This window comes from Nothobranchius furzeri, chromosome 12 (assembly GCF_043380555.1).
Source record: "Nothobranchius furzeri strain GRZ-AD chromosome 12, NfurGRZ-RIMD1, whole genome shotgun sequence".
Taxonomy (NCBI): Eukaryota; Metazoa; Chordata; class Actinopteri; order Cyprinodontiformes; family Nothobranchiidae; genus Nothobranchius; species Nothobranchius furzeri.
In genome coordinates this window covers 25,358,397-25,380,268 of record NC_091752.1, presented here as the reverse complement: position 1 = coordinate 25,380,268, position 21,872 = coordinate 25,358,397, and the positions used below count along the sequence as shown (strand labels likewise).

General features: G+C 42.1%; 4 protein-coding genes across 13 annotated transcripts in view; 1 reads left to right on the top strand and 3 right to left on the bottom strand.

The window, feature by feature from the left end:
• Positions 1-450: 450 nt before the first annotated feature.
• On the bottom strand, positions 451-5,989 carry dync2li1 (dynein, cytoplasmic 2, light intermediate chain 1). Its single transcript, XM_015944616.3, has 13 exons — positions 5,873-5,989; positions 5,644-5,767; positions 5,513-5,547; positions 5,243-5,312; positions 2,883-2,971; positions 2,621-2,810; positions 2,455-2,523; positions 2,292-2,369; positions 2,124-2,203; positions 1,947-2,017; positions 1,716-1,813; positions 1,476-1,568; positions 451-697 (listed from the first exon to the last, which is right to left on the bottom strand). Exons 1-13 carry the CDS (start codon positions 5,884-5,886, stop codon positions 635-637), a joined length of 1,074 nt encoding a protein of 357 aa, XP_015800102.3. The 5' UTR covers positions 5,887-5,989; the 3' UTR covers positions 451-634.
• Positions 5,990-9,570: 3,581 nt separating this feature from the next.
• On the bottom strand, positions 9,571-11,364 carry lyrm7 (LYR motif containing 7). Its single transcript, XM_015944611.3, has 5 exons — positions 11,277-11,364; positions 11,037-11,109; positions 10,805-10,875; positions 10,523-10,604; positions 9,571-10,384 (listed from the first exon to the last, which is right to left on the bottom strand). Exons 1-5 carry the CDS (start codon positions 11,292-11,294, stop codon positions 10,314-10,316), a joined length of 315 nt encoding a protein of 104 aa, XP_015800097.3. The 5' UTR covers positions 11,295-11,364; the 3' UTR covers positions 9,571-10,313.
• A 255-nt stretch (positions 11,365-11,619) lies between these two features.
• hint1 (histidine triad nucleotide binding protein 1) lies at positions 11,620-12,841 on the top strand. Its single transcript, XM_015944610.3, has 3 exons — positions 11,620-11,778; positions 12,180-12,284; positions 12,533-12,841. Exons 1-3 carry the CDS (start codon positions 11,668-11,670, stop codon positions 12,695-12,697), a joined length of 381 nt encoding a protein of 126 aa, XP_015800096.1. The 5' UTR covers positions 11,620-11,667; the 3' UTR covers positions 12,698-12,841.
• Positions 12,842-16,063: 3,222 nt separating this feature from the next.
• Positions 16,064-21,872, bottom strand: part of cep170aa (centrosomal protein 170Aa) — a 39,761-nt gene continuing 33,952 nt past the window's right edge. For 3 of the 10 annotated variants that reach the window (XM_015944601.3, XM_070542490.1, XM_070542489.1), the window contains 9 exons: positions 20,172-21,725; positions 20,014-20,064; positions 19,114-19,387; positions 18,807-19,038; positions 18,301-18,468; positions 18,116-18,204; positions 17,924-18,017; positions 17,796-17,847; positions 16,093-16,618 (listed from right to left, as the gene is read on the bottom strand). In XM_015944601.3, coding sequence (XP_015800087.3) covers positions 16,317-16,618; positions 17,796-17,847; positions 17,924-18,017; positions 18,116-18,204; positions 18,301-18,468; positions 18,807-19,038; positions 19,114-19,387; positions 20,014-20,064; positions 20,172-21,725 — 2,816 coding nt within the window. In that variant the 3' untranslated portion in view covers positions 16,093-16,316. Of the gene's footprint in view, positions 16,619-17,795; positions 17,848-17,923; positions 18,018-18,115; positions 18,205-18,300; positions 18,469-18,806; positions 19,039-19,113; positions 19,388-20,013; positions 20,065-20,171; positions 21,726-21,872 lie in introns of all 10 variants that reach the window. The other 7 variants (XM_070542491.1, XM_070542493.1, XM_070542492.1 and 4 more) reach the window with 7 other exon arrangements.

The window sequence follows — 21,872 nt, the reverse complement described above, 5'->3', positions numbered from 1 at the left end:
GGTGCAACGTTGGAATGCTAAGTGTACATCACGTTAGACATATTGGCAGAAAATGTGCCTAATGGTCAAAAACTTCAATCTGAACCCTTTGAAACAAGCATTCCTGTTTTCTGGAGACACAGATTGGGAGGATGAAGCCTGAACCAGTGAATTTCCCCACTGTGGGATCAATAAAGTCTATTATATTCTAAAAAAGCAGGTTGGAAATGTAAATTATGTATTTTAAAAATGTAGCTAGCTTGAATGTCAAGAAAAACATCTTCTACTGCACCGTAGAGGCTCTCTGCATACAAAAAACACCAATTTAGAAACATTTTCCAAAATTAAATGTTTTATAAAACCAGAAAAGCATTTTTAAAAACTATAGGATCTATTGTTTTATTCTGTTCTTTGGGTTGATTAAAACATGTGTCTCACAAAGAAGTCCAATAAAAAACACACACATGTAAATAAATATAAAACGTTAACTATATTTACAGTCTTACGTGTTGTACAGTGTGTGTGTGTGTGTGTGTGTGTGTGTGTGTGTGTGTGTGTGTGTGTGTGTGTGTGTGTGTGTGTGTGTGTGCGTGTGTGTGTGTGCGTGTGTGTGTGTGTGTGTGTGTGTGTGTGTGTGTGTATAATAAAGTTGTCTCTATGTCTCCAGTTCCAGTCCTTTCCATGATTTTGTTGCGTTCCTTTTATACTGCTCCAACTCCTGTGACAAGAAAAGAGATGCATAACAGTGGTCACATTAAATCTGATCCAGTAGCAGAGCGAGAAGCGCCGACATCAGGTGAGAGTCAGTCAGAGATAAGAGTCGGACCCATGCAGGTTACTGCGGTTCAGCTGCAGGAGTGGAAGCACGGTAGGCTGGCAGGGAGATAACACGGGTCTGATTTTATGGCTACAGGATATGATTACTGTCATTTAATGAGACTGTCATGGAAACACTTTTACATTCAGGTAACTTCAGGGCAGAAGGTTACTTCAGATCATTTTTCTTTATGGAGGAGTAAAGAAAGACTCGGGTGGATTGGTTTTAACCTCAACTTGAAAAAGAAACAACATATATATGAGATTAATAAATGATCTCTATTTTAACACGTTTGTTCATTTTAGCTTTAAATATTTCAGTCGTTTTCTTAGAGGAAGGTCACTAAGGAGGATGAAAACAAAGAAAAATATGATGATAAAGTTACCAAAGTCAAGTTACCCCAACTCTAATTTAAATCGATGACTTTGCATAACATTTTACCTGCAAACCTAACTGTGTCACACTTAACTTCTCAGTTTTTCTTTAAATGTTCTTATGAATTCTTATCTATTACCTGCTGTCCTTGAAATAAAAGACAAAGTCCAGGAACACACAGCACAGCTAAAAGAGCAGAAGTTGCCAACTCGTGCCACAATATAGTTCTATGGTCTGTCTAAGAAGGTTATTAATAACTGTTGCATAACTGTGAAGGACTGAAACTCGAGCAAGAACATGTTACCTGGTCTTTTTGTGCTCTCATGGCATCTATCTGAGGCTCACTGTACTGTGGATCTTTTGCTGGATCCTTTAGCTCCCTTTGCTCACTGGCACCCTGCAGAGACAAGAAAAAATCAGTAAAACTACATTTTTACTAGTCATCTTATTCATAACTGGCAAATAATACAAATAAAACCACACATTTTTGTCTGAAGCTACAGAGGATTCTGATTCTTAAAAAGAAAAGAACAAAGTGAACTACCTCGTTGGGAAAGACTCGTTCAAACACTTTCTTCCACAGATCCTTTGGGTTTTTTGCATGAAGAGACGTTATGTCTACATCAGTCAGAGGAGGGGAGCCTAAATTAAAAAGGACAATAAATGAAACATAAAACGACCCGTGTTAAAGATCCAAGCTGGGTCAAAATTGAAGATTGTTTTCAAACGATTTTACGCATTCCCGCATTTGGCCATTGGGTGGTGCTGTGCTCACCTATCTGGCTGAAAGAGTCGGAGCCTGCTGGAATGATGGTAGGTTTACCAGGATCACAGCACATAGTCTTGCTGGCAACAAACATGAAACAAAAATGTGTACATCATCATAAATAACCTAATACATTCTAAATAGTTCATGACAATAGTGGGAAAGCGCTGGGGGAATTCTCCTCACCCTTTCTCCAGGCCAAACGCCAGATGAGAGAAGAAGCTCTTCGTTTTTGACATGAGGCTCTCTGATTTAATGCTCGTGAACTGATGTTTGACACAGAAAACACAAAGGAGAAATGCTCTTCGATAGCAACAGATTAAATGACATGAATTGCGGTAAAAGCGCACTTACAATCAGGGAAGCTGCGTAATAGTGGGCAACAAAACGCAGAGTTTTGCTGATCACTTTCTTCTTATCCGAGTGAAATTCCTGCAACAAAGTTAAAAAGAACTGAATTTGTCTCATGAATTACAGTGAAGTCCTTCAGCCAAGTAACGAGGATGCGGGTGTTTACCTGGAAGAGGTCGTATTTGCTGCCGACGATGAGCAGTGGGACGGGAAAAGGACTGATCAGCTCTCTGTCCTGAAAGTACCAGATACATACTAGAATGTAAGTTTTTGATCCTGTTGTTCTGTTCTCCAAACAAGAGAATAGAACAGAATGAAGGATGAGGTCTTACGGGGTAGTCTTTAGGTAAAACCCGAGCAGTTGAGTGAACAGGATTCTGGTATTTGGCCCCAGATTTGGATTTCTGTGCTTGGGAAGACATTTTTTCAAAATGAGCTTGTGCTGCGTGCAGCAGCTTCTCCATGGTTGCCCACAGAGTGTTGGGTTTAGACAGGTCCAGGATCAGGATGACTGAGAGAAACCTGAGAAAATACAGACTATTGGTGCGCTGCAAGGTTACTAGAAAAGAGTTAAACTGAACAAAAGAAACCAACCTTAGAGCGGCAGGTGTGATGGGTATCTGGATCAGGTCTGACAAAGAAGTTCCTCCCCCCAGCTCCCATAGGTGGGCTACGTCTTTGAGCTGAAAGAGCGTCATAACTGTATTCATGTTCTGCATTTCTGAAGGATTTACTAAAACGATTACATATATCTGAATTTGTTGAAAACAAGTGAGTTTCAAAAAACGTTTAAAACCCTGAGCCTGAATCAGAGCTCAAAAGTCTTCCGATCAGGGGCGGACCCGGGCTGGTTTTTCAGAATCCCTCGGGTCTTTTGTGGTGCGTGGGCATCTTGTTTTGATTCTGGTCCAGTCCTGAAGTCCTTTTTTTGAACCGTTAACATTTCTGACCTGGTGTTTGATATGAGCTCTTTACATTTGTGATAGTTTGCCTCATCGATCTTATTGCATTCATATTGTTGTTGAATAAACCTTGAATAGCACAGCACATTATTTCTGGCATCTGGGCTAAGCCCCAAGGGTCTCATTTATCAAACATTGCGTAGAATCCTTACTAAAGCCGTACTTAAGCTCAGCAAAATAATTTACTTACGCCAAGTAGGTTTGTGATCTATCAAACATGGAGGACGCACAGCTGCACGCAATCTCCGCTTCATAAATCAGAAACTATCTAGAAAGGTGCTCAGCTGCTTTTTAGTCACATCCCGCCCTCACCACGCCCACTTACTGCCATAAATAGTCAATGCAATGCAGTGGCGGATTTAGCAATTTGGGGGCCCAAGGCGAACACAGACATGGGGCCCCTTACACAAAATTTTTGACAATCTTATCTTTAACTGGATTTGCAAAACTCCTCCCTCTTCTGCCATGAGTTATTTTCACTTTTTATTAGTCCTCCTCTTTTTCCCTGTCTTTCTCTCCCTTCAATATTTGCTCTGCTTTCTTCTTCCTGTCAGTGCTCCAGTACTTTTGTCTTATATTTATTATTTTCTATTTTCCAATTTGGTCTGTTTTCCTCCCTTTAAACATTTTCCATTGTCTTTCCTTTTCTGCTTCCTTTTGATGTTTACATTGAAAAACGACATCAGTTTGGAAGCGAAGATAAAAGCTTTTTTAAAGCAAGCTGCTTTGTTCTCTTATTGGAGCCACTAGGATAACTTTATTTCATGCTTGATGTTTTGACTACCGCTTCGAGTTTGTTACGAACGCTCCCGCCTCTCTTCTTCTTTTTCTGCTTTCTCTTCTTTTTCTTATTTGTGGTCTTACGGCACTTGGCAAACAACAATTTGGTGCATTACCACCACCAACTGGATTGGAGTGGAATGACTACCAAGCACTTCCTGTTTGTGCATCGGCGTCTTAAAGGAATAGTCAATTGTGGCATTAACAGAGGGGTGCCAGCAGTCAGGGCTAGGGGTCCCTCAACATAAGGGGGCCCCAGGCGGCCGCTGACCTATGCCTAATGATAAAACCGCCAATGGTGCAAAGTGCCTTGTGGATCTCATGCATATACATAAGCCGGCTGTTGCTGCGCTACGCCAATGTCGATCGATGGCAACCGTAGATCAAGGAAGCGCTATTTCACAAGCAGAAATTGAGGTACTTGTGGGTGAGGTGGAGAAATGAAAGGAAGTGCTTTTGCAAAACAAATAAGAGAAAATCCACAGAGTGGCACAGCGTTGCTGAAGCCGTCAATGTTGTGAGTTCTTCAGAGAGATCTGTGGCGGATATAAAAAAAGTGGTCCAATTGGGATTCGATCCCCAGACTCCAAGGTGAAAGTCACGCGCGCTAACCAGTTACCCAAACGGAGATCTCCCTTCTTCAACTAGCCAAGGCGCATGATCAATCGGGTCACAGTGACAGGACACACATTGTCACAGACGCATGACATTCTGTCTCAAGCTATCCCCCTGCTGATTTCTGCATTCCGTATTCTGCACTTCAGGCTGCGTGTGTGTGTGTGTGTGTGTGTGTGTGTGTGTGTGTGTGTGTGTGTGTGTGTACGTGTGGGGGGTCTTGTTCTGTGTGAAAACGAAGCAGTACAAGTGATAATGCTGCAGGATTTCATAATTTTATCCTTCTCAGCAGCAGCACTACAGGTGCTGTCCATGTGCAAAATGTGCGTAAGCCAGGTCCTTAGTCAACTTAAAGTTGCGCACATTTTTCCGCTAACTTTTCTTTCATAAATCCCAAAGTTTGCGTGGAAAGTTGCTTACGCAGTTTTCCGACCCCATTTTGCGCGTAAGCAAGCTTGATAAATGAGGCCCCTGATGAATGAAATGTCTGGCTCCTCCTCTGCTTCCTACAGATTAAAAAGCTACTTATAGCAATAAATAAATAATCATGAACACGTTTTTAAACAGTCACATCAGTTATGTCTTAATTAATCTCACTGTGTTGTGTCCCCGAGCCCGTCTTCCAAACGTGTACTCCAGCGCCAGAGTTGGCTTAGGTGGTTCATCCCTTCAGGATTCAAAACAAAATAAAACATTTGTTTATGTTTTATAAAACAATAACAAATATGAAAGCTTTGTGGTGTTTTGGTCAATTTTATACACATGGTTGATAGGTTTAATAATCTATGTTATGCTCCCGTCATCTGGGTTTAACGTTGAAAGCAGATCTTAAGCATAAAGTTACCTCACATCATTCCACAAACCTACCTGTCAAGACACCTGAGAAGAATAGATGTTTTACCCTGAAAAAGACCAACTGATTTACTACCTTAAACTCAAAGATATTTAATTATTTTCACAACAGAGCAGTGAATGCCCTGACACCAGATCTAACGAACCCCAGCCTTGCTCCCCATCAGAAACACGCTCCTCTCGCACACCGTGTCTGCCCCGTCCTCCTCCGGTGCTCCGTTCTCGCGACTCAGGACCTCCGAAGCAGCTAGCTCCCATATCGTGTCTGAGCTTCAAAATAAAAAAAAACGTAGGGTCAGAAGTGAAACAAAATGTCCTAGAGTGTTAGATATAACGTTATTTTGTAATAAGGATCCCATAGGTACAGATTCTTACGTTAGTTTTGCCATTAAACTGGATATTTTACGCTGACAAGCTAAGCTACATAAGAAACTGCAGGGATCGTTGCCAGAGTAACGGCGGTGCTTCCCATGTTACGTCCTCCTATGCATTATGGGAAATGTAGTAAAAACGTACAGCCCAGCGTCTGAGTATGGACGCCCATTTTCGCCACTTATATACATTTTTTAAATATATCATAAAAATTATAAACTGTCTCATAATATTGAGATACTAAGTCTTAATTATGAGAGCATTTTTAATTGTGGTTCCATTCTGGAGTTGGTATCCATACTCAGTCTTTTTGATTATTTGGCTGAGGGGTTTAGACCAGGTTCAGACCTATGTAGAACAGCAGTGGGGATAGGACGTCTCCTTGGTATATGCCACATTTGATGGAGACTTGTGGATTTGGCCTCAAGGGTGGTTTTCTGCAGCCCCATTGAGTTTGCAAAGAAGGCTCTCAGAGTCCTGTTGATGTTATACAGCTCCAAGCATTCAGTGATCCATGAGTGCAGTAATGAGTCATAGGCTTTCTTGTTATCAATCCAGTGGTCTTCTCTTAGAGGCTAGATACTTTGCACTGCTGTTGTGTGATGCCTCCTTTCCCTAAATGTCCTTCCAGTTTTGTTCAGTCTCTGGTCCAGTCCGCTCTGTCATTATTACCCTGCCACTGAGGGTACACTTTAGCTGTTTGGGTCGAGAAGAGCCAGTTTATTTGTCTGGCTTCACTTTCTCTTGTGGATCTCTTTAGGTATGGGTTTCTGGCTGTACCTCATGGGTCCTGGTAGGGTCATTGGACTCTTTTGGAGCTCCGAGTCTACTCATTTCTCTCCGTGCTGCGTTGATTTTGGCCTCCAACTATTTTTTCCAAGGTGGGTTTTGTTGCTCATGGTTGCTCTTGCTCTTATAGCCAAATATCTCAGGGATCACTGCTGAAGTGTTTATCAGCTTGCTGGTTTCAGTGATGGTGGCTGTAGGAATAATTCTCAATGCTGCATTCACAACTTGCATCACAAGGATGTAAAAATAAAAATACTAATTTTTACACACACACACACACACACATGTATATATATATATATAGTTTAAAACAAGATATGTACCTTTAAAAAAAGATGATCTATGTGGTTATTGTTAGTATTGCTATAGCTAGCTGCTGATAGCTCCTTGATTTAATCTTGTTTGAGTTTTAGTAATTAAGTAGTTTATAAAAGTGAAGATGTTCTGACTTTCCTGTCATCTAGATCAACTATAACACTTAAATACTGTAGTAATTTTAATGATTGTTTTATTTTAATGGAATCTACAGGAAATGAGTTGTCTTAAAAGCTGCAGTAACGACTAGTGTCCGCCAGAGGGCGGAAGAAAATCTGTACTCTCAAAAGCCAGATAAAGAATTGAGACATTAGGCCAATTACACTAAATTAAAAGTTTAGTTTTACAAAAAAGTATCTGAAATACGAACAGCATTTCTTTTTTGATTATTTTTGGTGTGCTGGTGAAGGTTCTATTTCATCTAGTCTTAGCCCTTAAACTAGCTGCTATAGGAAGGATTATCTCAGCATCAGCCAATCATGAAGAGCTTAAATGTACGCCCACCAATGATGCGCACCCCTGTGGGTATACAGGTGCTGGCCAGTAAATTAGAATATCATCAAAAGGTTGAAAATATTTCAGTAATTCCATTCAAAACGTGAAACATGTACATTATATTCATGCAATGCACACAGACCAATGTATTTCCAATGTTCATTACATTTAAATTTGATATTCATAAGTGACAACTAATGAAAACTCCAAATTTGGTATCTCAAAAAATTAGAATATTCTGAAAAGGCTGAATATAGAAGACACCTGCTGCCACTCTAATCAGCTGATTTACTCAAAACACCTGCAAAGGCCTTTAAAAGGTCCCTCAGTCTTGTTTTGAAGGCCCCACAATCATGGGGAAGACTTCTGACTTAACAGCTGTCCAAAAGACAATCATTGACACCTTGCACAAGGAGGGCAGGACACAAAAGGTGATTGCTAAAGAAGCTGGCTGTTCGCAGAGCTCTGTGTCCAAGCACATTAACAGACAGGCGAAGGGACGGAAAAAATGTGGTAGAAAAAAGTGTACAAGCTCTAGGGATAACCGCACCCTGCAGAGAATTGTGACGACAAACCCATTCAAAAATGTGGGGGAGATCCACAAAGAGTGGACTGCAGCTGGAGTCAGCGCTTCAAGAACCACCACGAGGAGACTCATGAAAGACATGGGATTCAGGTGTCGCATTCCGTGTGTCAAGCCACTCTTGAACATGAAACAGCGCAAGAAGCGTCTCGCCTGGGCCAAGGACAAAAAGGACTGGACTGATGCTGAGTGGTCCAAAGTTATGTTTTCTGATGAAAGCAAGTTCTGCATTTCCTTTGGAAATCAAGGACCCAGAGTCTGGAGGAAGAGCGGAGAAGCACAGAATCCACGTTGCATGAGGTCCAGTGTAAAGTTTCCACCGTCAGTGATGGTGTGGGGTGCCATGTCATCTGCCGGTGTTGGCCCACTCTGTTTCCTGAGGTCCAGGGTCAATGCAGCCGTCTACCAGGAAGTTTTAGAGCACTTCATGCTTCCTGCTGCTGACCAACTTTATGGGGATGCAGACTTCACCTTTCAACAGGACTTGGCACCTGCACACAGTGCCAAAACCACCAGCACCTGGTTCAAGGACCATGGTATCCCTGTCCTTGATTGGCCAGCAAACTCGCCTGACCTTAACCCCATAGAAAATCTATGGGGTATTGTGAAGCGGAGGATGCAATACGCTAGACCCAACAATGCAGAGGAGCTGAAGACGACTATCAGAGCAACCTGGGCTCTCATAACACCTGAGCAGTGCCACAGACTGATCGAGTCCATGCCACGCCGCATTACTGCAGTTATTGAGGCAAAAGGAGCCCCGACTAAGTATTGAGTGCTATACATGCACATTCTTTTCATGTTCATTCTTTTCAGTTGGCCAACATTAGAGAAACAAACATTTTTTCATTGGCCTTTAGAATATTCTAATTTTCTGAGATACCAGATTTGATGTTTTCATTGGTTGTCACCTATAAATATCAAAATTAAACGTAATAAACATCGGAAATACATTGGTCTGTGTGCATTGCATGAATATAATGTACAAGTTTCACGTTTTGAATGGAATTACTGAAATATTTTCAACCTTTTGATGATATTCTAATTTACTGGCCAGCACCTGTATAGCTAGCTTAAGGGCTGCGACTAGACTCATAGAATCTGGGGTTACAATCGGTTACAATAACCAACATTCTTGGTCATTCAGTTCATGGTAATCCAAAGGGTTCAGAGGAATGCAACTTCTTTGGTTTCTTTTTCACGTTTGACATAGACAGCTTATTTTACTCCTCTCTCAAACCATCTATCTTCTCTGTCCAGAATGGACAAGAACATCAAGTTCACCAGGGAAGATCCACACAACAACCAACTGCCCTTCTTGGACTGTGCTGTGCAAACTGAACAAGATTGAAGTTTGTAGTTAGCTGGTTAGTGAAGGAGAATAAAAATAAACATCCCAGATATTACTGGAAGTTTATGGGTTTTTAGTTTTATTATTTTCTGCATTAAACTCAACTTGGCCCATGCTTAAGCATGTCTAAAAATGAGACCATTGGTTTCAAATAAACTAAGCCAAACATTTAATTTCATGTTATTTATTTCTTACACCCTTGAACTGCAGCATAAATATCTCTAAAGCTGCTCAAAGACATTGAAAGCTAACATATGGACCCATTATGGATTTTATAACCTAAATTTAAGACAAGAATTGGACATTTCCAATAGGGTTTCAGTACTTTTTAAGAGCACGTTTCTCCCACAGCCTGAGATGTTGAAAGAGGAAACTGTTTTTTACCTTGCTAAATCTTCTTAAATGTTTTGCACTTTTAATTGTCCTAAGCACTGTTGTGATTGAATAGCTTTTGTGGGAAATGGCATGTAGTGTCAGACACATTTTTGATCTAAAAAAGCAACTATCTATCACAAAGCCGACGAAAGACCCCCCTTCCCCTTAAAACAAAACTCTTCAGATCTACACGATTCATGTGAACGCCACATTTGGCTTCAAAAACAGTTATTTTTGCCAAAAAGCTACAAGTCTGCAGTTATGATTAATAGCAGCAAAAGAATATTTTGTGCCAGTCTGATTTCATAGCAAGCTACTAAAATGTAAACAAAACATTTGAAGGACATTTCAAAGGATGATATGTGTGAGCAGGGACGTTTGCACAATGTGCATCCAGAACAAGGGGGATCTTCTCTCTTCCAGGAGTTGGTAAAAAAAAATCACTTTGGAGATCCTGAACAGCTTTTAAAGCTGTCTGGTTAAATCCTTTAAACAGTAAATCAAAGTGATGGATGATAGTCTCTGCTGATATTCTTTCATGACTTTTTCCTGGGTTCATCACAGTAAGGTACATTTTCCCGTAGAAGGCCTTCTCTTGGTCGAAGCACTGAGGGACATAGGAAGAGTAAATACAATACAACGTCAAATAACAATCGTCAGCAGGTTTTGAGACATTCTTTCATCAGATTGTAAATGTTGGTTTAGTCAAATATTTCTTATAAAAAGAGAAAAAATGTTTTCATACAGAGTGTGTTTTCTCCAACATGTTCCATCTGAACCACAGACTCACGAAGAACTGTTTCCACATCAGAGCCCATTTTGATCATCTGTAATATTAAAATATGAAAAGAACTCTTCAGTTTTCACTCTGTACAAATACAAGAAAAGATATACTGATGTATCACCATGTTTTGACCCAAATTAAATTAATATCTACTGACCAGATAGAAATCTTATTTGAAACGGATCCAGTTAGAAAGCATCAAATAAAAATTTAATGTAGGTAAGAAAAATTAAACATTTATACCTTCTGAATATTTTCTTCTGATACTTCATTTTTATTCTTCTTGAACTCATCATTGATCTTTAATCTTGCAGCTTCAACAAAGAAAACAGGCATGTGATCAGTAGTACATCCTATGCAGACATATGCAAAGGCAGCAAAATCATTTTGCATCGGAAACTGTCCGTAACGTTATGATTAACGCACACAAATCCCAGACGCGGTTTTGTGAATAAAAAAACGTTGTGTAACTCACCACCCAGCGCTGTTTCATCCTCTTTAAACACATCCATCCTTGTTCTGTGCAGCTTTTTAAACACGCGTAAAACCTGCATTTATACACAAAGCTTTCTACATCACTTGACAACAGTTATCAAAATTCACCGCATTGAAAAAACCGAAAATATTGTGCTAAAATGACAAAATTAATTTAAATCATAAAGCGTGGATTAATTAATGATACTTTTATAAAATCTACAATATTTTCCTCCCTCACCTTCAAACGAGTCCCCATGTTGGCTTTTTCTCACTTCCGAGGTAAGTGAACATTAACCAATAAGCGAAGCTTTTGAAGTCACGTTTATTTGGTAGCCAATCAACGTTCAGCCTGGCTTTAGCTAGCCTAAAATAGCCAGTTTGGCTAGCCATTTTGCCGTATATTTGAGAAATAAACAAAATGAAACTTTAAGATTTTTCAAGTAATTTTTAAAATTAACATTTGAAAGGCTAGTAGTGTACATTAAATAAATATACGGTATCTGCCCACAAAGTTCTTTTATTTCTAAAAAAATAAAATAAGAAGCATTCACGACGGTTTGATTATGTGTCACAGCGGGTTTCCATCTTCCACATTGTCTTGCTGCTACCACATCAATCGAAAGCCAAACATGGCTGATGAAACGGCGAAGGCACAGGTTGCCCGGCCGGGCGGAGATACAATATTTGGGAAAATAGTTCGCAAAGAGATTCCTGTCAACCTAGTTTATGAAGATGATTTGGTAAGTAGCTACATGTCCTCTCGGTGACAATTTTATGCGCATAGCAGCTTCAGAGCAGCGTGCTGCAGCTTCCTGCAGGACACGTTAGCTTCTCGCTAGCTCTGCAAACACACACGGATCATAGGGAAGTTTTTACTACGTATTGAATTACCCAGACTGGAAAGCGAGTCCACGTGCAAACTTTACAGAAATAACACAATATATCCGAAAACATAGTTTGAAAACAGACTTTTGTGCATGGTTCAGTTTTGCAGTTTCACTTTTCCCTTTTGGCATATTTGTCGTTTTTTTGTCATCTTAGAAACAACAACCGATTAGCTCGGGGGACGAGTTTTACACGTTTGTCACGTGGTTTTGAACGTGTTTGCTACACATTCTTGATGGGGTTCCTTTTATTTCAGTGTGTTGCCTTCCCTGATATTGCTCCTCAAGCTCCCACTCACATCCTGGTCGTCCCCAAAAAACCAATTGTTCAGCTGTCACAAGCCGAGGACAGTGATGCTGCTGTAAGTAGGATTCTTCCATTTATTTCTTTAAATTGAGGGATGTGGATAAATGCTAAATCATGTCTGACTTGTAGAGCAACACTATCAGTAACCGCTAGAGGGAGCCATTTTTTTTAGTTTCTCAGAGCTTGCCAGGCTAGGGACTGTGTGTGTGTGTGTGTGTGTGTGCGTGTGTGCGTGTGTGTGTGTGCGTGTGTGCGTGCGTGCGTGTGAAGAAATACATGTAAATGCTATTTTTTGTTTTGTAGCTGTTAGGTCACATGCTGATAGTTGCAAAGAAGTGTGCCCGAGACGCAGGTCTGGCTAAAGGCTACAGGATTGTCATCAACGACGGGCCGGATGGCGGCCAGTCCGTCTACCACATCCACATTCACATCCTGGGTGGACGCATTCTGGGCTGGCCTCCTGGCTAACCTCCGTCCTCCTGCACAGGCTGCTTTGCCATATCTGTCACCTGACGTCCAGTGTTGCTAGATTTAAATTCAGGATGTATCACAATGAAATGAGTTACACAAATCTGGAAATGCAAACATGTTAATAAAATTCACAACTCTTCAGACTCTTGTCTTCAATAAACTGAATTGCTCTGCGTTGTTTTTAAAGTAAAAGTAGAATGGTTGGATTCATGCTGATTAGGTATCAGCTCAAGACTTTTTCAACCTTGTAACTAATGAAAAGACTGCTCCTGTTTCCAAAAATTGTAATTTCTGGGTATTTTTGTATGTAGTTGATCCTGATTCACATAAATGATATAATCAGCTGGGCTGCTGCTTTTTGAATAGCTCCTCTTAAGAGATGTTTACTGTTTGAAAATGTGGACGGGTTTAAGCCGTACAAAAAGGCTTCCAGCATCATTTGCATTTTGAATTGACATAAGATTGATTGCATCTGCTGAAAAAGGGACTGCTTCTATTCAGTGAAAACAATAGGTCTGACCACAAGCATACTGTTACGGCTACCAGCCTGGCCATTGGGATGCTGGAGCCAGAATCACCCAGCCCGGTGATCAGCCTGACACCGCCCCTCCTCTTCTCTTCCAGGCTGCTGAGGAGCACAGCTGAGCTGAATCCTGCTGACCAACACCTGGATAAAAAGGCTGTGCCTTCACAAGTCTGGGAGGCAGCAGTGCAGGGGTTCTGCTGTCCTCCAGGCCTCGTTTTGGTTTTAACCCCTTTGGTTTGATGAGTTTTTGAGTGATCCACATGGATCTTTGTCAACTTGGTTTTAGTTTTTAGACTTTTTATCAACTCCGTTATGTTTTTAAACACCTTCAGTTTTGGTAAAACAAAGTTTTAACCAGGTGTTTTATATAGTTGATAATTTGTCTTTTAACTGTTAACCTTATAGTGACATTTTCGTTTGGCATTATTTTAATAATGCTCGCCATCTGTTTGCTCTTGCTTTTAGAGCCTTTTACAACAAAACTATTTTAACTCCACTGTCGCAATTCTTGTTACCCCTCCTTCACATTTTAACACCTCCTGTCAGGGGCGTAACATACAATTAAACAAAAATTTTCAAAATAAAAAACCCAAGTAACACATGAATCAAAATTACTTCTACTGTCTGATGGGGAGATTTATTTAAACTAAAACTTCTGTTTGTACCAAAAATCAGAACAGACAAGTGAATATTAACAGTATTTATTAGAATTTATTAACAGTAAGAACCAATGCAGATAGTTGAACAAATATAAAATGCTTAAAACATCCACATAATATTAAAATAAATAAAACGGTGGTTTTCTTTACAAAAATAAGAAAGCAAAAAATACAAAGAACACTGATCTGACGACACATGTAGCATTTACAAAATAAACCTAAATGTACCAAGCATTCACAGTCCCCTAAAATGTTTCTGATAAACGTCAGGAGGAAAAAAATGGGTAAAATGTTAGAGGCTTTAATAAAATAAAATACTTGGCAGAGCAGTCGCTTCTGATATCACTAAAATCTGCCGCTGAGTCATCACTTTGCATGAACAAATGACAACCAGATGTGCAAAATAAAATTTTTTTAAAATACACCTTTTTCTTTTGACCAATGCCCTTCTGCTGTAAAACGGGCACTTTAAGGCATTAAATCATTGTACAGTACAGTAAGGAGAGAAGGACATGAATACACAATCTGGTACCTAAAACCACTATTGTTAGCTTTCTAATACACGGCCTTTAGGTCACCTTACTCTAGTCTAGACACAGACCACAAGCTGAGAGGTTCTGCAAACGATCAGTCTCTGTGAAGTAACTACAAAAGCAGCAACGTCGTTTGGAAAAGCTTAAGTCTTACAGTACATGTATGCTGGAACTTCCATCGTGGTAGACAAACTTCCTGTCAGGATTTTACACTGATATGGAGCCAAAACCCAAACAATAATGGTGGAGCCGATTCTTTAAAAAAATGACATTTTTTAACAAATAAAAAAGGATTCCTTATTTAAAATTAATTCCTGCAACTTTTTCCTGTCAAGTTCTAGACATTAAAACTTTAAATTGTAGTATTCAAATACCAAACGTTCTGTTTAAACGCAAAAACGTGGTCGTTTCACATGTGACGAGTTAAAACTGGGTATATGCAGGTCCTTAAAAGGTCTTAAATTTGCTTTTCCAAATTTAAGGCCTTAAAAATGACAAATAATCCTTAAATAGTTTCCAAAGGTCTTAAATTTCCAAAGACCCAATAAATAAGATTCTTTTATTTCTATAAAAGTTTCATGAATTTCTAGTTAGTTTGGCATTTTTTGTGTATGATATTGGCGTAAGCGGAACCGTACACATTCGGTTGGTTGTGAAAGGGGGCTATTTTTAGATGAGCATGCTAGCGGGAGTTTGCGCCATGGGGAAGTGCAACATTAATGGTAACTGGATGGCTAATCCCACGTTCACGACGTGGTTAGCACCGGTTCCAGGCAATAGCTGGAAATTATAGCTTAAATTTAATTACAAAAACTAGCTTAAATTTGGTCAAAGTGGCCTTAAAAAAGGTCTTAAAGTCTTAAATTTGGCTCCCTTAAACCTGCAAATACCCTGTAAAAAAACAGCCAATCGGAAGTTAAACTGACACTTCAGTGGATTTACTGTAGCCAAAAGTTAAGGCCACAGATTAGATTTGCTTCATTATGCTGAATAAACTCGCTGATTTGTTGGTATAAAACAAGTATCGACATTCAGAAAAGAGAAATTTGCATTCAGATTAACTGCAGAGTCAGCTTTTGCTCAACAGATGTGTTTGAAAATGTGATGACACACTGATTATTAATCGTTGATTCCAACGCTGCCACTGTAATAAATGAGGAAAAACACAAACGATCAGTCAGATCAACACAAACCAAGTTGCTGTTGTGTTGAGTAAATGCTACAGCAGGGACAAACTTCTCAGCTACTGGGAGAAGAGTCCGTATGGAGGACGTTCGTAAACTCAGAAGTGTGTGTGTGTGTGTTGGGGTTACAAGTCAGTTTTATATCACTGAATGGACGGTTGTGATTCAGAATTCAATCACATAAATAAAAAGCTAAATTTAGCTTAATGTGTTTACTGCTGAACTTGAGCTGATAATTTATTGCATTTTGATTTACTAATGGGTTTAGAACGTGTAACAGTTACTTTATGATGCATTCAGCTTGTCAGTACGGTATGAAACTCCTGAAAACGGTCTTGAATAGTGTTTGAGGTTAGAAGGGGGGTCACACAGAGGGAGACTTTAAGGCGTGTGCTTCTAGGAAGAAGGGTCCAGACACATGAAGAAGGCAAGAGGATCGGAGAAGGTCCACTTTAGTCCAACAGGATGGGAGGTTGGCCTGTGAGCATGAGCAGCTGGGGGAGGAGATGTTGATGCATCAGGTAGGGGTTGGAAAGTTGAGTCTTGGTTTCCAGAGAGAAACGCCTTTTCTAAATCATTTGTTGATCTCCTGTAATCCTAGAATGGTGCAACCACAGTTTGTTCACCCACATACCTGTTGGAAACACTGATCAACGGCCACCGGCCCATAATCCTATTTATTCACCTGAATGTAATCTCAGGGAGACTTCCTGTTCATTTCTGAGCAATGGCCCCCTCTCCACTTGGCCGCATGCGGTTGAAGGGCAGCCCCCCAACTCCCGGCAGTCCCAACCCTACGGTGGTTTCTCGTGCACTCGCCTCTGTGGAAGAAGTCTGGACCCTGGAGGAGGCGGCTGAGCCTCCAGGCCCAGGGAGGATCTCAGGCAGTGGTTCTCTGGCTGGGCTGGTGGCAGCCATTTTGGCGGTTAGAGGTTTGGTCGGGGTGATGGGGCTGGTCAGGCCAAGACTGGCCAACGCATCTAAAGTCCCATCTGGATCTACCATCACATCGATCACTGAGACAAAGACAGATGGGGAAGACTTTAACACCATTAGATCTAGAAGACGTAGAATGTTGGTACTAAAGGAAGTAATGAGTCCTAATATATTTTTTTATCTATCTCCCTAGTCTAAGGAGCTTTGAAAGAAAAGCGTCTGGACTTTTTTGAGTTGCTTGAAGACGTTTCACCTCTCATCCGAGAGGCTTCTTCAGTTCTAAGGTCAAATGGTGGAGAGTCCCAGATTTAAACCCAGTGGGAGTTTCCCCCCGAAGAGGGAACAAAAGACCCCCCTGATGATCTTCTACATAAACACATGCGCCAAGGTGTGAGGGTGGGTGTGGGTCCTATTCAGCCAGAGTTTCGGCTGAGCTCATTGTGAAGCCTGGCCCCACCCTATCATGTGAATTCCTGAGGTCAGATGGCCCAGGATATGCGTGGGCGTTGAGGCATCTGGGAAGGGATCTCAAAACTGGATTATAGATGGCAGACAGTTGGTGTTGTAAACCACCACCTCTGTTCAAAGATGGTTGCTCACAGTGGACATAAATGGCTTCCTTTACTCCTCTTTCAAACCATCTGCCCTCTCTGTCCAAAATGTGAACGTTGGCATCCTCGAAAGAGTGACCTTTGTCCTTTAGATGCAAATGAACTGCTGAGTCCTGTCCCGTGGAGGTAGCTCTTCTATGTTGTGCCATGCACTTGTGAAGTGGCTGTTTGGTTTCTCCGATGTAGAGGTCTGGGCATTTCTCGCTGCACTGTACAGCATACACCACATTGTTCAGTTTGTGTTTAGGAGTTTTGTCTTTCGGGTGAACCAGTTTCTGTTCACACCCACCCTCACACCTTGGTGCATGTGTTTATGTAGAAGATCATCAGGGGGTCTTTTGTTCCCTCTTCGGGGGGAAACTCCCACGGGGTTTAAATCTGGGACTCTCCACCATTTGACCTTAGAACTGAAGAAGCCTCTCGGATGAGAGGTGAAACGTCTTCAAGCAACTCAAAGAAGTCCAGACACTTTTCTTTCAAAGCTCATTAGACTACAATGACCTGGATGACTGAGAACCTTCACAGACATATCTATTTCCCTACTTTCTGTTTTAATCATATTCAGTATTTTAATTCTATATCAAATCCAAAAAAGCCTAAAAGGGTGAAAAACAAAGCGTAAACGTGTGTGTGTCCTCTGCTTTACCTTGGAGCTGCTTCTCGACTCTCTTTAGTTCAAGAAGAATTGACGAGAACTCCTGAAAAGAGGAAAACCGCTGAGGAAAAACTTTCAGTAATTTTATTGAATGTTATTCAGAAAAGGTGGCTCTGTACCTTGTTGGAGGTTTTAAGGAGTGGTACCTCACTCTCAGCTTTCAGTTTGCTCTCAATCTCATCCCAGTTTCTGTCCTTATCCTTGAACAAAATCCTAGAAAAGCAGAACATACAAAAACACATTTTCTCAGCACAATGTGGGTTGGATTAATAATAAAAATATTGTGATTACCAAAGGAAAATTATAACTACCTAATCTTTCCTGCTGTTTTGTCCACAGAGTGTCTGATCTTAGCTGACAGCTGGGACACTGAGTGGAGGAGCAGGCTGTCCAGCACCGCCTTAAAAAAAAAACAAGACTAGAGTTTAATCATCAATTCAGAAAAAATTATGAGATTTCTTCAAGACCACCATGTTTGGTGTGTTCTGTCCCTCACCTCCTCTCGGTTCCAGGTGCGTCTCCTCAAGGCCCGCGGCTCCAGGCTGTCTGGAGCTCGGGGTTGGTGCTCCACTGGCTTACCGTTGATCTCTGGCACCTTGGTGGACGAGATCACGGGCGGGATCTTTCTGAATTTCAGGCTCTCATCAAACACTCGATCCACCAGCTGGACAGAGGCAGGAAGACACGGAGAAGAGACAGGAGACAGATCAATGTTTCATCAGGAGTAACAATGTCAGAATATGTGAAACTTGCCTTAAACAAGTTTAAACACATTTTAATATTCTAATTTTACTTGGCCAATAGAAAAATAAAACATTAATCTAATAATGCTATAACAGCAAAGGCATGAATAACATTTAGATACAAAAAATGACAGAATAAAAGTGCAGAAGACGATTTTAATGCAGCAGAAAGGCAGTTGTTATTATTCAAACTATAAATGGCAAAGATGCAATGAAAGCACAGACAGAAGGGAGATATTAGAGGAAGAAAATCAGGCACCTTTTTCATGCTCTCCTGTATGTCCGGCTGTGTAGGACGTGCAGGGCCTACCTCTTCTCGAGTGTCGATAGCTGATCCCGGGGTGGTGGCGGCTGTGCTGACGGTGGTGCTGGGCGCTGTGCCCGATGAGCTGACTGAGTCAATCTCACCAGCCACGTCGTGGATCTCACGAGCCAAGATGGCCAGGTCCTTAGCCAGGTCCTGGCTGATCCTGCGCACACAGGGGAATAACCTGTTAATCAGACGGGGCTCTTTAGGACTCATGGAACACATCTGCATGGTAACAAGACATGGTGACGGTAAGTACCTGGCTATCTCTTCGCTGTGTGCTGTCCAGTCTCTGATGTACTCCTCTTGCTCTTTCATACGATGTTTGATCCCGGCTCCACCTGGACCCGACGCCGCGTTCGGGCCCGAGCTGGTGGTGGCTCCGAGTCTTGATGCCCGGTGAGGGACGAGGTGATGAGGGCGCATGTGAGAGCGAGCGCCGTGCTTTGGAGAATTCCTACTGGAGCTGAACTCTTCCTCTGAGGTGGAGCCGTACTCTGGTGGCAGACGCCTCCACCTGCTGCTGCTGGACACTGCAAGGAAAAAGGATGAGTTTTTAAATAAACAATACAAAATAAATTCGATTAAAAGAATGAAATAATAGAGCTTGAGAGCACACAGGAGACTATTAGGAAGCAGTCTCAAGCCATTCCTGCTCTGATCTGATGAGAATCACAAAACAGCAAACGCAACAGAAAGTGAGTTTGATCAGATTAGCGTAGCATGGATCTAGAGCAACAAATGCAAATAATATTATTCACATTGGTGAGGAGGTGAAACATTTACTTTGATTTTCACCTAAGACAGCATGTTTATTATTTAGCGTCGATGAAAACATCCAACACAAGAGGAAAACCGGCTGCACGTTTAGCGGCTTCAGAATGACCAAACACCAGCTGTCAGTCCAGCTGCAAACATCACTCAGCCTCTTCTGTTAGGACACAAGTTAACACATCTGGTAGAGCTGGGTCATCGTAGCTAAGCTAGGTTTTAAAATTCTGAATCATATTAAAAAATTAACTATTGTGTGTTGCAAAAGATTAGAACTTTCTAACAAAACTGTAAAGAATTGTAAGATTTTTCATTTTGTTTTGGCTGCAGCTTCTGCTGCTGTGACCCAGATCTGACCCGCTCACACACACAGGCTCTGGTACAGTACCCATCAGCTCTTCCTCTGCATCTCCACCTGCAGGTTCAGGCTGAGAGCTATCTGAGTGATGGAAACCAATAAACAAGTTCATCACAACAGAGTGGGACTAACGTTTACATACTGATGAAACGGTGTTCGTACTCATTAACTTATTATGTTCTGCTCACCTGTGGGCGAGCAGTAGCCTGATGTCGTGGTTTTAGTCTTGGTGTCGTTCAGTTTGGACACGCTGTTAGCTCTCATCCTCGGTGTCAGCTTGTTCTCTGTGGGCGTTGATGAGCGCAGACCGAGACGCAGAGCGGTCTCTGCGGACAGGCGGGGGGAAGAGGTGGAGCTGCGGTTCACCGTGCACTCGGAATCACTGCGAGCTGAGATAGAGCCCAGGCGGTTCCTCCGTGGCTGAGCCAGCAGGTCCAGCCGTGACAATCCCTTCCGACCAGACGGGGGCTTAGAGGTGGAGCTGGTTGTGGAGACTTCAGAGGCCACGGAAACCCGGTCCGCATCGGCTAGATCCGTATCAGATGTGTCCCCCAGACGGGCACGACGGAGGAGGGAGGCCCTGGTGGGCCGAGGCTGAGGAAGGGAGGTCTGCTTGTTGAGGGAGGAGGTTGTGGCTGCCTGGAGAGTTCGGCTGGTTTTCGAGGAGCCGCTGATGGATGTTTTAGCACACCTGCTATCCAGTTTGGAGTGGAGGACATCTTCTGAGCAGCGTCTTTGTGTCGAGCTCCCCAAAGGCCCAGAGTAGGTCTCCTGGTCTGAGGAGAGGATATCAGAGATGGGGAAAGAAGAAGTCTGGTCATCATCAGTGAGATCCATGGAAGGCTGGCGTGCTCTGGAGGAAGAAGAGGATTGTTGGGTAGAGCGAGTACTCCGGGATGTTGCTTCAGCCGTTCTTTTAGTCTTCCTCTCTAGACGCTCACGAGCACTGCCGTTTGCAGCGCTGGTTTTGGACGTCGTACTCATGTTGCTCTTTTCTCGATGCATGCTGCTGAGAGACTTGCGTTTCTGCACGCTGCTCGCTGCTGCCTTCCTCTCTGCTTCTCCCGCCACGTGGCTAGCTGTGCTGGCTGTGTCCACGTCGGATTCAGGAGAGATGGAGTCGGTGCGTGCTGGGGGGCCAGACCTCGAAGCCTGAGTAGTTTTACTACTTTTCTGATCTAGTTTGTTCTCATCTCTGAGTTTTGCCTCTAGAAACGCCATGACAGCTTCAGTGTCCTTCAGTAGTGTAGCCGTGTCCATGCTACCCACAGAGTCGCTGCGTTCACGCCCACCGCCGACTCTGTTGATGCGAGGGATGAGCTCTGCAGGGACATTAGAGCTGGGCTTCTCAATAGTAAAGCTGCCCTGACGGACAAGAGCCTTCCCAGATTTCTCTCCTTCATCTGTTTCTACTCTGACACCCTCTGACGTTTTTCTCCATTCAGCACCACCGGATGTCCGGAGAGGACCTTTAGACGGTGAGGAGGTGGAGCTTTGTTTCCGTTTATTGGTCATCTCACCGTCTTCCATGAGGATTGGGGACTCCCCGTCTCCCTTGTTCTCTTTCTCCTGGGGCTCAGTGTCCTGTTTCTCCCCTATCTCAGACCTCGGTGCTTTGGAACTGGATTTAGCTCGGGGATCATCCGCGGGGAGCTGGGGGAGGGTCCTTCTTTTACGGTCAGTCAGGCTGGGAGAAGATTCACCTTTGCTGAGGGATGCACCAGACTCAAAGGCATCAACTCCTAAAAACAAAAGGAAAAAAAAACACATTTTAAGGTAGGTAAGTTTTTTCAGAGCTGGTTAGTAAAATCAGTTTAAAAAGATGAAATAAGTGCAGAATTGTAATTTATCTTAAATACTTATCTAAGTTTGATCACATTTGAGACTTT